Raw genomic sequence first — 15754 nt, forward strand, 5'->3', positions numbered from 1 at the left:
GAACTCCTCCGTTTGTCCGGCTACCCCCCTACCACGCCTACAAAACGGGGCAAGCTGTCGATCAACATCGACAGCCGCCCCTTTTGTAGCGAGCCTCGGAGCGAGTGCATTTGTCACTCGCTCTGGGGCTTGCGCACGCACAGTGCGAACGCTGCGCAGGCCCTCACCATCGACCCACTTGCGAGCGCATAGTGCTTGCGAGCGGGTCTGAATGAGGTCCTCAGTTCCTCGACCTCTCATTAATTATGACATAATGTCCTGGGCCAAAATGTATTTTCCATAAGATAAATTGTATTTTTAAACCCCTTTTGAGTGCCTTATTTTCTATATATGTATATATAATATAAATTTTTGATATATAATTGCTTTTCTATAGCCCCCAGTAGCTCCACCTACAGTTCCTGAATCTATTTTTCCAGACAAATAGCCCTGAGGATACCTGTATCTTAATTTTTGTAGATGATGCCTTCAGTCTTGTTGATTGCTGTCTATTGTACCTGCTTTTATATAAACATCTGCTAATTATTTAAATCACTGCCTGGTTTTTAATTGGACTTTAATTATCATATAACACTGTTTAATTGTAAAGGCCCTCAAACATCCGTAATGGGTCGGGCAATTCCCCATTTTTCAATATATGGGGTATAGGCCCTATACACTAGCAACGGATTGCCGCAAATCCCTGATCCCCAGACAGCGGGTTCAGGGCATCGATGAAATTCAACATGTTAAATTCCACTGATATATTGATCACGATGAAAATATGATTGTGTTCAGCAAATCGGGAATTTTTAACATATAGAATTTCACCTATTCCCCGTCAAATGGGTGACCATCAATGGCCGGCCGTCTGCATTTCCGATCGATGTTTCCAGTCCGATTGGGGAATTGGCCGCCAGATGTATGGGGCCCTTATACCAATTCCGACTAAAAAGTGATCGTAATCTGTAAATCAGATTGTCCAACATGTTGGATTTCACCAGCCAATAGGGGCTGTAGATTGCTTGTGTATGGTAACTGTAATCAGTGGGTTAAATAGTTAATTTCTACATAGGCATATAACTTACAAACACATATACCCCTTGCTAGGCCTCTTGAGGTTTGAAATGAGATTGTCTTAATACAGTTGCTGTTTTTCCATAGAACGGTCAAATGACCTTTTGGGGTCAAAGAAGCCATAAATATTGAGGCCTAGCTCTACCTGCCATTTCTACTACTAGAAGTATAATGAGTCATTCATAGCTTCTATGTTCTTATCAGTTAGCTACATTCCAATGGAATGACCATCATAAGCTGTGTAGAGATGCTAAGCATTATGGGTAATTAGCAGTGATGTCCAGACTCTATAGAAAAGAGCCTTGAAATAGAGCTCATCTCCATACTAGGATACGTCACTACTGTATGTCTTTGTCTGGTAGTATATATGTTAGTGCTTACAGAGCATGTGCAAGAGAGATAAGTGGTCAATGCTATGCTGGACCAATGAGTGCTTGATACCTAGCACTGTATGTAACTGATATGGGCTTAATATCCGGCAAGCCAACACCCCATACTAAGGTATATAAACCAGAGGTACACAAAGGACCCTTTAGCTCATGCACGGATCTCAAAGTCTGCAGAAGAGGTACCTGCAATGTATATTGATTATCTGGGCGTTGGAAACGATGGGCTCCCCAGAGAGAAGAAGATGAAGTACATCTTATGCTGAAGATGATGATTTACCGGTGTCATCTGAATACATAGACAAAAGTTGAGTATACAGTATACTTTGTATGTTGTTTGTTAATTGTTTGTTTGTTACTTGTAAATAAAGTGTGTTCATTTGTACTCACTCATATTGGTCACATGTGTGTACTATTTCATTTTGATCAGAACGAAACCCACCGTTATGCAGTAACAATCACCAGATTTGCAGACCGTTACTAGTAAAATGAAGAGCCTTCAAGATTGGCAGATCTGTCTTTCCTGAAAATGATCTGCAAGTCACTGAAATATATAGCTGTAATGTATGGGCGCAGATTGGTGGAAAGGGGAATCTTTAAATCTGAAAAAAAAATCACAGAATCTGTGAATTGTTTTTTGGGGATTGCTGATTCATGGCCAAATCGCAGCTTTTAGTTTTCAGGTGAGTAGCAAAATATCCTGCGATTATTAATACACAGGACCCATGTTAAGAAGAATATACAAGTAAATGAGAAAAAATTCCGCACTTTACTACTTACTAACGATGGGCCTGATTCACTACGGATCGCAACTGCGATTGCAATAGCGATTATGCATGCAGTCTCACTGCGATAGTATGCTAATCCATTGTGATCACTATGCCATCGCAGCACAACATAAGGACGCCCACTTTACCTTACACACATTCATATTCCTTAGCAAGACTGTGAAACCATCGGTAACATCGAGTACCATCGCAGCCTCACGCACACTTGCACAAGCCCTGACCTTACTCAGAAATTGCTAACCTCACCGCACGCTATGAGTACTCAGGCTGCATATGGCATCGCAGTGAATAATTTATGCATACCCCTGCAATGGTGTTGGAACGTACTGGCACGCCTACTTTTTGCCGACCACTCCCCCGTCACCTCACACAATCACTTCCTGTCAATCACTCTGTGTTGGGTCTGCGTAGTCACTGCAATTTAAGTCTTGATTTCAGTGGCCCGTTCACGCATACGCACTGTGGCGCATTCGCATGAGCAGAACGCAACAATCGGCCGATTGTGTGCGTAATCGCAATTACGATCTGTAGTGAATCAGGCCCAATGTTCATCATTATCATAGTTGTAGGAATGGATTCATGTCTGAACTAATGAAATCTACAAAACTTGTGTGTGTATGTATCTCTATGAAAGTAACACACAATCTGTTTTATTTCCTCATAGCTAGTCATTGCCGGATCTCCTCCCATTAGTGCACCACCCACTGTACTGCTTGCATACATCATTCAGGTGTTACCAGGCTACAGAATACAGAAGAAAAAAGTAAAGGAGTCATGAGTTTCAAAGAATGTTGGGTGTGGTGTAAGACACAAGGAAACTTAAAATAAATCTTCTACAATGCATAAATGGGAGGGGACTGCCAGAAATAACAGGAGTGGTATAGAAGGAAGTCAGTGTGAATACACGTGTGGCAATTGCAACTACTCGTGTCATCAGAAGCTGAGTCCCATCTTCACAGTCTGTACAATGTTCCTTCACTGGGATCGATTCATGTCAGCTAAGTCTTTCTATACAATACTCCAGGTGTAAGATATAATGCAAACTGCAATTCAACATTATTGGCAGCCTGGTGTAGAATGCGTTTTCCTCTGCTGCTCCTGCTACTGCTACTACCACAGTCTGAATCAGGTAAACACTGATAGCATGAATGGTATGTATGTGTGTGTGTGCTGTGCTATGGTTATCCAAATAGCGATATTTGCAAGCGATTGCACAATAACGACATTGTTATCGTGCAATCGCTTGCAAATTGTGTATGCATCGTGCACATTTATGTCGGAAACGACCAGCGATGCACATGCCCGCTGGTTGTTTCTGATATCTATCATCGTGCAAACAAGCTGGTCAACCTGACGATAACGTGAGGTTCAGCATGTTTGCAGATGAATGATGAGCCTGCACTGAACGACTGCTCGTTCAGTGTAGGCTCATCGCAGACTGACAAACGACCGCACGATTACAATGTCGTAATCGTGCAGTAGTTTTCAGCTCGTCTAATGGATGGGCAGCATTAGTTACAGGCCTACCTATAGCTTTTTGGTAGAAACATACATAAGTTTCTTTTGTATTTGAATCCATTTTTCTCTCATAATTTTATTTACAAATATCATTGGCAAGTTTGTGAGCTACATCTATCTGATCCAGCACTGCCTCATGGAAGACAGCAAAGGGAGCTCTATAGAGTTCATGTAATCAAATGAAAACAGGTGCAGCTGAACTTTAGACGTAACACAGTTGTTAACAAACAGATCTGTGGTAACTTTATGAACATGCATACTGTAACTAGGCACATAATAGCATAAGAGATTTCTTTTCCAACGCTGACAGAACGATTCGAGTGGTTGTACAAAGGGTCAATAAAACCCAATATTTAAATACCACAAAATATCCAATGGCGCACTCTTCTTTATTCAATATATATTTAATCAGAGAATGTTAATACGGTATAAACTTTGTTCAAAATGTTAGTGGTTTTAATTCCGGTGTATATCAAGAAAAATATATGTACAGTGCCCTGAAGTTATTCATTACTCCTATTATAGACACAAATTTATTTGCAATTCACAAAATAATATTTAAAAAATTTTGCTTCACCATTTCACATAAAAAGCATAAAGGTAGTTTATTAAAAATACAACAACAACAACAAAAAACACTTTGTCTTCCAATAAAATATAAAATACAGCAAATGATAAATAAAGGTAAGATATGGAACAATGGGCCTGATTCAGAGCCACTCGTAAGTGGCAGCTCGTTCGCTCCGAGCAATGTTTGCCCAACTGTGCATGCGTACGGATCGTTATACGCATGCGCGAACCAGTCAGTGCGGCCGAAATTCATGTGCTCGCAAAATAGCGAATGCCTGCTAATTTGAGTGACAGGATGAGGCGTATGTGGGTGGTAACAGGGGAAGGTGCTTGAAAACGGGGAGAGGAAATCCGAACGCAGGCGTGCTTAAAGGTCAAAACGGGCGTTTTATGGGTGTGCATAATTAATACAGCAGCGTCATTGACCACGTCACTTGGTTTTTTTTAACTCAGAACTGCTCGCAAAATTGTGGTAGCAAAAACCAACCACAAGAATAGCGAACAGTTCATACCCTGGTCGATGTACTCGATTAATCTAATAAATAGCGGACATGACGTAGGATGCGAGCGGACAGGGGGCGTAGTTTCCTCAAAAACGACCGCAAGTTTTGTTCGCTCGTTCAGACCTAGAGGCGAGAACAGACCGCAAACAGCGAACGGTTCATTTGAATAGCCACCCATATTTTCTGGGCGAATCAGGCCCAATGTTTTTTAAGATGCAAAAATAAAACAAAATAAAAAAAGGCTTACTTAGTCACTCTGCATTGTGTTTCTCAGAGGTGTCTGCTTCATCAAACGAAATGCATTGCAGAGTGACTGTAAGACGTTTTTCATTTTATGCTTAATTTTTCAACATTGTTCCATATCTTAATGTTTTTTTGACATATCATCATAATAAAAACCACTAACATCTTATACCAAACGGACATTCTATTTATATATGTGTATATATATATATATATATATATATATATATATATATATATATATATATATATATATATGATAATCAGATAACTTTGGCGCTTACCAATTTAGATTAAATCAGTTGTTATCAAATAAAATGACCATATATTTCCAGCTGCAGAGACTTTAATGAGCCTGTGAATACTCATTCAATGATAAAAATCTAGAGAACAAAAACAATAGAACTCTGCGCTAATGAAAATGAACACAGTATGTGAGATGGCAGACAACAATAAATAGGAATTGTCAGGACTCAATCAAGAATGCATAAATATGAATTTTTAATTAAATAATAATATATAAAACATTTGACCTTAAAAATACCTCACTTTATATACTTATGACATCATAATACCTCTAATTATCATTAATCAATCAGCTGGGATGAGTGAGACAATATAAGACACAATATCGATATATAAATTGAGTTAATGGATCTCTCAACTCCTTTATACTGATGTCAAATCCAGGTTTAGTAGCTTGATGTAGTCCACAGATTTTTAAATGTATAAGTCCCGCATGTAGCATCATATACTGAAATCAATCATGCAAATAGCCAGATGGTTACCCTCCTCAAAAAAATACAGTTGAAGTCCCGTGAGGGTAAACTGTTATAAATGGCCTGGGATGTGACAAAGTCTAGAGTAATGCTCACCCCACAGGCTTGATCTGTATCTTGGAGGCACCTTGCCGTGACTCGGCTGCGGGTGCCTTGAACGTGTAGATTAGCACCAGCCGTCAGTCTGCTGAGACCAAGTCTCACAGCAGTGTATCAGAAGTGGACGGCACATCAGCGTCCTGAATATTCAAAGTTCAGTAGGTAGACGTCTTAACTATAAAGGTAACAGCTGGGGGATCCCTCTTGCTGTCTGCCATCTCACATACTGTGTTCATTTTCATTAGCACAGAGTTATATATATATATATATATATATATATATATACACGGCATCTTCCTCCTTGTCATTGCCTGTGTCATGATGTTATACTGAGTAAAGCCTTCCATTAGCTACTGAAACTGTGAGTGCTGGTCGTACACTTTGGGGCATATTCAATTAGACACGAAAAGTATCGCGCTCGTCCCTGCTTATCCCCGTATTTAATTCCAAAGGATGCGAAAACACGTCCCGGCAAAACTCAAACAGGCGAAAAGTGCTGTCAGATTTGGTTATCATGGTAGATGCCCCCGAATAGCCCTGCTGAAGCTATTTGGGGTACTTAAATGCTCTCATTAGCTGCTAATTAGCGTCTTTGCACAAGTGGTGAAGAATAGCATTTAGCAGGTTTCTGGTGGAAATAACTAGTCCCAGCATATTTGGGGTACATGAAAATGGGTGCAAGCATGGTTTAAAATTGTAAAAGTGAGGTCTTAAAAAGTGTGAAAAATGCACCTTCAGCAAGCACCTGCAATCCAAAAAACACCTCCCCCATACTTGCAGACCCCCCAAAGTTTATTTTGCTAGTTTTTAAGTTTGCACCCCAACTTTGTACTTTTTTGCCCCCTTTTTCAAAGTCATTTTTTTGGGTGTTCTTTATTCTTTTTTAGGAGGTTTTTGACACAGTTTACCTTTGGGGACCTGTCCTAAGGGTGCAGGGTGGTTTCCCCACCTTTGCACCCCAAAACCGCAATTCTATTCATAAGCAAAACTTTTTCGCCGGGGAAATTGCATTGCGTTGTCGCACAGTTGAAAAGTCGTCACAATTGAATACGGGGATAAGTTTCCACTGGCGAAATAACGTCATCGGCAAACCTTTTACGCAGAAAATGGCTTTTCGCCGCTAATTGAATACGGCCCTTTCTCTGTGAGGGATGAGGTGAGTGCTGCTGTACTTTTGCATATAGACCACGCACCATTCTTATTGCACTGCTGTCTCGGACTGTATATAATGTATTTTATTAATGAGCAATGAAGAGTGCATCTTTGTATAAGGACTGAATGGTTTGTACTAGGGGTGAGCGGGTTCGGATTTCTGAAATCCGAACCCCCCCGATCCGAGGCCGATCCGAGTCATCCCGCCTTCCGGGTCTCGCGGGTTTTGGATCCTATATAAGGTACCCGCGTCGGCGCCATTTTCTCACTCGGCTGTGGACAGTGAAGAGGGAGGGTGGGAGTTAGGGCTGGCTGGGCTGTGTAGTGTAGTGCAGAGTAGTGTTGTGCTGTGCTGTGCTGCGCTGTGCTGCTGTTGTCCATAGGGGCTGTGTCCACTACTTCAAAGTCCATAGGGGCTGGCTGGACTGTGTTGTGCAGTCAGTTGTCCATAGGGGCTGTGTCCACTCCAAAGTCCTGTGCAGTGTCCCAGTCCTAAAGTGGTGCTGTAGTGTTGTCCAGGGGGTGCTCTGTCCATCAGGGGTGCTCCCCCCAAGTGCAAAATAAATAAATATTTTTTCTGTGTTTGTGAATTGTGTGCTCTGTGGCTGCACATGCATCAACAAAGGAGCAGTGCCAAGCGTGCGCCTGTGTCCCATAAGTAAAAGGCCGGCTGGCTTGTCCGTTAAAGGGTGCTGTAACCCCCAAAGGGCACTCCAAACAAAATAAAAACATATATTTTTTTGTGTTTGTGAATTGTGTGCGCAGTAGCCGCACGTGCATCAACAAAGTAGTGCCAAGTGTGCGCCTGTGTCCCATAAATAATGGGCCGGCTGGATTGACCGCTAAAGGGTGCTGTAACCCCCAAAGGGCACTCCAAGCAAAATAAAAAAATATTTTTTGTTTGTGAATTGTGTGGGCTGTAGCTGCACGTGCATCAACAAAGGAGCAGCGCCAAGCGTGCGCCTGTGTCCCATAAGTAAAGGGCCGGTTGGCTCATTTCTTAAAGGGTGTTGTAACCCACAAAGTGCACTACTCTCCAGCAAAAATAAAAAAATATTTTCTATGTTTGTGTGCGCCTTAGCCGCACGTATATATCAAATCAATATAACATAAATGGAGGACCAAACTTTCTCCGATAAAAATAAAATAGGGAAAGATCAAGAACCACTTCCTCCTAGTGCTGAAGCTGCTGCCACTAGTCATGACATAGACGATAACATGCCATCAACGTCGTCTGCCAAGGCCGATGCCCAATGTCATAGTAGAGGGCACATACAGGGCCTCATTCAGTGGCGGTCGGAGGATGCAAGCGGTCGCTCAGAAACTGGGCGGCCACTTGCATCCTGACTGCCCGCCTCTGTTGCGGTCATTAGGATGTGGGTTAACACCCACAGCTCTAATGACTGCTCGGGTGATGGTCGCGATGGTCAGAGACCATCGCGACCATCGGGGCTTACGACGAGACCCTAGGGTAGGGTCTCACTTGTCGTAAGCCCCGGAGAGCTTCTTCTCTAGTGATGTCAGCGGGGCCTCCCCCAAACGGCAGGCGTTCCAATTAGAACGCCTCCGTTTGGGCTGCCACCCCTCCGGCCCGCCTTCCAAACGGGATGAGCTGTCAATCAACATCGACAGCTCACCCCCTTTGGAAAGAGACCCGCTACGACCAGCGCTGTCGGTCGTAGCGGATCTCACGCATGCGCACAAGGGAGCCGGCTCCCTCGTGCGCATGCGCACTGGCAAAACATCGAGGCGGCTGTGCGGTCGTAGACCGTACGGCTGCCTCTGAATAAGCTCCACAATCCCAAATGACAAAGTTCAGGAAAATGACCTTAAAAAAAACATTTAAATCATCTGAAGAGAAACGTAAACTTGCCAATATGCCATTTATGACACGTAGTGGCAAGGAACGGCTAAGGTCTTTCCCTATGTTCATGACTAGTGGTTCAGCTTCACATGACGATGGAAGCCCTCCTCCCGCTAAAAAAATCAAACGAGTTAAGCTGGCAAAAGCACAGCGAAGAACTGTGCGTTCTAAGAAGATATCACAAATCCCCAAGGAGAGTCCAAGTGTGGTGGCGGTTGCGATGCCTGACCTTCCCAGCACTGGACGGGAAGAGGTTGCTCTTTCCACCATTTGCACGCCCCTGCAAGTGCTGAAAGGAGCACCCACAGTCCACTTGCTGATATGCAAATTGAAGATGTCACTGTTGAAGTACAACAGGATGAGGATACTGGTGTAGCTGGCGCTGAGGAGGAAGTTGGCGTGGAGGATTCTGATGGTGATGTGGTTTGTTTAAATCAGGCTCCGGGGGAGACAGTTGTTGTCCGTGGGATGAAAAAGCCCATCACGGTCATGCCTGGGCAGAAGACCAAACATTCCACCTCTTTGGTCTGGCAATATTTCTATCCAAATCCGGACAACAACTGTCTTGCCATATGTACCATATGTAATGGTGAAATAAGTAGGAGTAGGGACGTTAACCACCTAGGAACATCCTCCCTTATACGGCACCTGCAGCGCGTTCATAAAAAGTTACTGTCAAGTTCAGAAATTTTGGCTAAGACCGTAAGCAGTCCAGGGACACCTAAATCCCTTTTTCCTGTTTTATCCAAGGAATCGGTGGATGAGGAGGATGAGGACGACATCTTGCCTCCGTAGAGCCAGTTTGTGCAGGGACACATTAATTGCCAGCTTGTTTTGTGGGGGCCCAAACGAACCAATCATTTCAGCCACAGTTGTGTGGCAGACCCTGGCGCTGAAATGATTGGTTTGTTAAAGTGTGCATGTCCTATTTATACAACCATAAGGGTGGGTGGGAGGGCCCAAGGACAATTCCATCTTGCACCTCTTTTTTTTCTTTGCAGTATGTACTGTTTGGGGCCTAGTTTTTCAAACTGCCATCCTGTCTGCCACTGCAGTGTCACTCCTAGATGGGCCACGTGTTTGTGCCGCCCGCTCGTGTCGCTTAGCATAGTCATCCAGCTACCTCGGTGCAACCTTTTGGCCATAAAAACAATATTGTGAGCTGTGAGGTGTTCAGAATAGACTGGAAATGAGTGGAAATGAAGGTTATTGAGGTTAATAATTGAATAGGAGCATAAAACCCCACAAATTCTGTGATTTTAGCTGTTTTTATGCTTTTTTTAAAAAAAAATACAGATCCAAAACACAAAACCCAGAACCCAAAACACTGAAGGGTGGTTTTGGCAAAACCAATCCAAATCCAAAACACGAAGAAAGATCCAGATCCAAAACCAAAACACAAAACACGAAAAGTGGCCTGTGCACACCCCTAGTTTGTACCATTTAGTACTGTCATTTGAACTGAAATATAGAAAATGTGGTCAAAAGCAAAATATTTATTGGTGACAAGGTATATGGGCTCAGCATTTTTGCTATATAATACAATACATTTTTATTTGATACTTTAAATTAAATTGTAACAATGACGATACAATTCTGCGCTGTGTTAATAGCGCTGGGAAGGGGTTGCCGGAGCTATTTAATTCACTGTGCTGTTAGGTCGACTAAAGCATTTTTTCTCGCACCCTCCTAAGGGTGTGAACAGAAATCAAAGTAAAGTAATGGCCACGAGGCTGTCTGCGAGCTTAGCGTGACGCTAACAGCCTCATAGCCAACGCTTTAGTTGGGAAATGCCGTTTTTCGCAACTAAACACCCAGGTTAAGTCGCGAGAACCAGCATTCTCCAACTGAAGTTGTTATAGTCAGACTAAACAACGCAGTGAATTGAACAACTCTGGGACCAACTTCCCGGCACTATTCACCTCGCGCTTAATTAAATTGCCGTCAAGAAGTGATACACAGTTAAAATGCTGTTCATGTTTATTCCAATGGTACACATTTTTACGTTAGACAGTAGACATTAACCATTTCTATCAATGCTTATCTTTGTTGTGATTGTTTAATAAAGACAACAGGAGATAATTTACTTGTATGCATGAAAAATATACAATGAGAATTAACAATTGTTGCATGTTGGGGGTGCTACTGTATATTTTTGACCTTTATGATTAACAGCATGTAGTTTTTACAGCTTCTAATTATGTTATCTACGTTTGGCTCACTAGTTTATTGCATGTTTGTATGACTTATGCACTTTATTATAAATAAAGTTACCAAAACTATAATACCCCTTTCAGACAGCAAACCAAATTACCAGGTCAAACATTTTTACCCGGTAATTTGCTGATCAACACGGGTCCTTTTTCTGTCTGAAAGGGTCAACTCGGGTCGAAGTTCCCGTGATTTCGTCCCAGGTTTTTACCATGGTTAGCGACCCGGAATTTCAACCCGGATAGACCCTTTCAGACAGAAAACATACCCGTGTTAATCTGCAAATTACCGGGTTGAAATGTTTGACCCGGTAATTTGCTCTTCTGTCTGAAGGGGTTCAACTGGGACCGACAAGAGGGCCCTGCACGCAAGACGGCGTGCCGAGTTAAAGCAGGATTTTGGCTTTTTTCTGTCTGAAAGTGGTATTAGAAAGGTATATTCCCAGGGGAGTTCAATATGAGCAGTTTACAGGTGATGATGTACAGTACAGGTGGTGATATGGGGGAACAGGGAAACAAATTGGAGGTCTATTGCTGAACATGCTTATATGAGAGAGAATGCCAAATGAGTAGAACAAGATGGTGCCTTTGTAGAGTGGATGAAGGAAATTCCATGTTTTCCATTATTTTGATAAGTTACAGCTATGACACACTTTTAATGCATAAAAACCAGATAAAAGTAAATTGTATCATAGCTCATGTTTTAGGGAAATTCTAACATTTCACACATTAGTGTTGACTAATAGGTGCATTTTTTAAATTGTGCATACTCTATCTTCATGCAATAACAAACATATAGGGCTCTATTTTCTATAATCCGCATTTAAAATGCGGTTGTAGTGTGATATTTCCGATTAAATTCGCATTGCGAATTTAGGAAATATTACAGGAAATTATCAACCCCAAAAAGTCCCTTGCAGGGACAGAGCTTGTGATACCTAATACTATTTGACTTTTGGACTGCGCTGCAACTCTCCCCTCTGGAGCCGCCACTGCTACCCGGCATTAGGCTATTATTCCACAGCAATAATACATACAATTATGAGGGTTGTTCAAAAAGTAATGCCTAAATGCTCACAACTCAAATTTTATTATAGATACAGATTTGAAAATTTGCAGTAAAATACTTTGAAGTCTTTGTAACAGAATGACACAAAATTTCAGTGGTTGGTGTTTGACCCAGGAAAGTATGGTGTTTTTAACAACCTCTATGTCTTCAAAATGTTGACCCTGGAGACAGTATTTGAGAGGACCAAACAGATGAAAGCTAGAAGGGGCCAAATCAGGACTGTATGGTGGATGTGGCATTATTGCCCAGCCCATTTTGGCACTGGCCGCAGATGTTGCCATCGAAGTGTGAGGTCTGGCATTGTCGTGGTGTAAGATGACATTTGACAGTGGAATTATTGACCTTTTTTTGCAGATGGATTCTTTCAGCTTCTTAAGTGTAATAATGTATCGATCACTGTTGATTGATTGGTTTGGTTCCAAGTAATCAATGAGAATAACACCTCGGCAATCCCAGAAGAATGTGGCCATGACTTTGTTTACGGATCGATGTGATTTAAACTTTTTGGGCCTAGATGAACTTGGGTGTTTCCATTGCTTTGATTGGGCCTTTGTTTCTGGGTCATAAAGGAATACCCAGGTCTCATCTCCTGTAATTACATTTTCCAAAAACATCTCAGGGTTGGCTTCAAAGTTGGTCAAAAGGTCATTGCACACTTCCACTCTCTGGGCCCTATGATCCCTGGTTAATTGCTTTGAAACCCATTTAGCATACACTTTACGATATCCCAAATCATTGATTAGTATTTTTACAGTGCCATGGCTACATTCAAGTTCATCTCTGATGGTCACACAACGGTCTTTCTGAATCATGGCATCGACTTTGCATCGGTTCTCTGCTGTCACTGCAGTTGATGGTCTACCACCATGAGGTTTGTCGCACACGGACGATTCTCCCAATTGAAGACGATTCATCCACCTTCTGACATTGCTATAGTCAATTGTACGCTCACCATACACTTTTTTCAGTCTTCTGTGGATTTCTGTAGCACTGCAGCCTTCTTTTTCCAGAAATTCAATGACTGCTCTTTGTTTCATCTTGGATTCCATGGTATTTCTTGGACTACTTAAACAAAAATACATATATAACTAGCAGACATATTAAACTACAAACTGACAAAGTTTCAAATAAATATTGCATATTATTTAAGAGTTATGAGCATTTAGGCAATACTTTTTGGACAACCTACGTATATTATGCAGAAACTACAGTTTCTACATAATTTAAGATAAAAAAGCTGGATAAATAGGCTGCTGTTATGGATGGGAATTTTCATTTCTATTAAAGGGCATTTTATCCTTAAACACTCTGGGCCTGATTCAAAGATGTACACTAACCCAATGGCTACTGCAAATCTCTGATTGTTGGAGGACTGACCATGCGCAGGATGTGTACTCTGCATGTGCATCCCTCCATCTGCAAGTCTGCCCACACTGCACCCCAGCCGCAGCCTGATTGACAGGCTGCGACATTTGTGAGGCAGAGAGCAGGCAAATGGGGGCGTGTCGCCCCCGTTTTCCAGGAGGGACAAGTCCAGGGTCTGTGTCAGTGGACACAGATTTCCTGGCCTCGCAAGCTAACAGGACCCGGTCAGGCTTCAGCCAAAGGGACATCCATCACGACCATCGCACAATGTTGATCCCAGGCTGCGATCGCAGATGCACATTTTCTCCTGCAGTTGTAAAAATGAAGTTATCGGGCCATTCATTAAGAAGATAAAGCAGGAGATATCACAGATATATCCTACTTACCTTCCTCTTGCGGAATGGCCCACTGTCCCCATACACTAGTATCACAGATATCTCCTGCTTACCTTCCTCTGGCAGAATGGTCCGCTGTCCCCATAAACTAGTATCACAGATATCTCCTGCTTACCTTCCTCTGGCAGAATGGCCCGCTGTCCCCATACACTAGTATCACAGATATCTCCTGCTTACCTTCCTCTGGCAGAATGGCCCGCTGTACCCATACAATAGTATCACAGATATCTCCTGCTTACCGTCCTCTGCCAGAATGGCCCGCTGTCCCCATACACTAGTATCACAGATATCTCCTGCTTACCTTCCTCTGGCAGAATGGCCCGCTGTCCCCATACACCAGTATCACAGATATCTCCTGCTTACCTTCCTCTGGCAGAATGGCCCGCTGTACCCATACACCAGTATCACAGATATCTCCTGCTTACCTTCCTCTGGCAGAATGGCCCACTGTCCCCATACACTAGTATCACAGATATCTCCTGCTTACCTTCCTCTGGCAGAATGGCCCGCTGTACCCATACACCAGTATCACAGATATCTCCTGCTTACCTTCCTCTGGCAGAATGGCCAAAACGAACAGTGAAGCTTCTCGTGGGGACAGCTGATTTTCGCATCAGCTGTCTCTGCACCAGAGCAATGATGAATTTCTCCGGCATCTGCGGCGAGTTAGAATGTTAATTATTGGGGTCCATTTGGACCTCGGTAATTAACATCATGAAAAGACCCCTTACTCATCAAAGCAAGTGAACTAAATCAATAAACAATTAAGGTAATCAAAATGAACTAAGTAATACAATACAGAACAATATTTGTGTACTACGTGGAGGTGAAACCCTTTCTAAACTCAGTTTAAGGGGCCTTTTCATCATGACATAATTATCACTATTGATAATTATGTTTTAAACTCGCTGCGATTTCAAAAAATTGTTTTGGAGGTATTCATCATGCCTCACTAAAAAAAGTATCACTTCCGAAAAGCTGTTTATTTTGCGGAGTCAGCTTTTCGGAAAAGTGATACTTTTCCCCATTCAGCTGAGGTGTCCATAAGGATTTCCTCATTGCTGAATATCTCTAATCCCTTGTTGTTTCTCACCACCTCCCCCCCCCCCCCACGGCCTCCGGTGTCCGATCCTGCTCAACTCCCACCCACCACCACGTTCTCCGTTTCCGATCCGCCCCCCTGGGTGTCCGAGCAAGCCCTCCCCCATGGCTGTCCAATATGATCCCCCCTCCCCCATTTATTTATCTCAATAGCTGCTATATTTTATCTTATTTGTTTTATGATGTCATCTATTCAATACATTTCAGCCTGCCTCTGATTACTAGAGAAAGCTGTGATTCATTTTACCATCAGCGCTAGTGTCACTACACCTTAATTGTTTCAATTAGTTGCTACATTATGCTTACATTCCTTGCAAAAAACGGGTTCGTTCGACACAAAGTGTTTCTCTGAGCGGGGAATATTTATGCCCTATTTATCAAACTAATATGCACTTCATGTAAGGCAGAGGTGGTGAGATCGGGAATTAAGGGTTTCCATGCTATACATGTGCATAACTAGGGGTCTGGTAAGACCGCTTGAGTTAGATCCTCATATAAAAAATGTATTCTATGACTATTGGTTTTGACAAAATGTAGCCAGGATTCCAGTTTATCTGAAGTTGGCAGTATGAGTGACACCAGTGAAAGTTATGGCATAATGGCAAAGCTATGAGTGCATGAAAAAGTGGGAGCCGGGTAAATGAAATTTCTCTCTC

At 42.5% G+C, this 15754-nt stretch overlaps 1 protein-coding gene across 1 annotated transcript in view; it reads left to right on the top strand.

The window, feature by feature from the left end:
- The first annotated feature begins 3116 nt into the window (after positions 1–3116).
- The window catches only part of LOC148543079 (interleukin-20 receptor subunit alpha-like), an 81228-nt gene continuing 68590 nt past the window's right edge, over positions 3117–15754 (top strand). The window contains exon 1 of the mRNA XM_088452912.1: positions 3117–3359. Within this exon, the coding sequence (XP_088309038.1) occupies positions 3308–3359 (52 nt within the window). The 5' untranslated portion in view covers positions 3117–3307. The remainder of the gene's footprint in view (positions 3360–15754) is intronic.

This window comes from Taudactylus pleione, unplaced genomic scaffold, assembly GCF_031769625.1.
Source record: "Taudactylus pleione unplaced genomic scaffold, aTauple2 ptg000006l, whole genome shotgun sequence".
Lineage (NCBI taxonomy): Eukaryota > Metazoa > Chordata > Amphibia > Anura > Myobatrachidae > Taudactylus > Taudactylus pleione.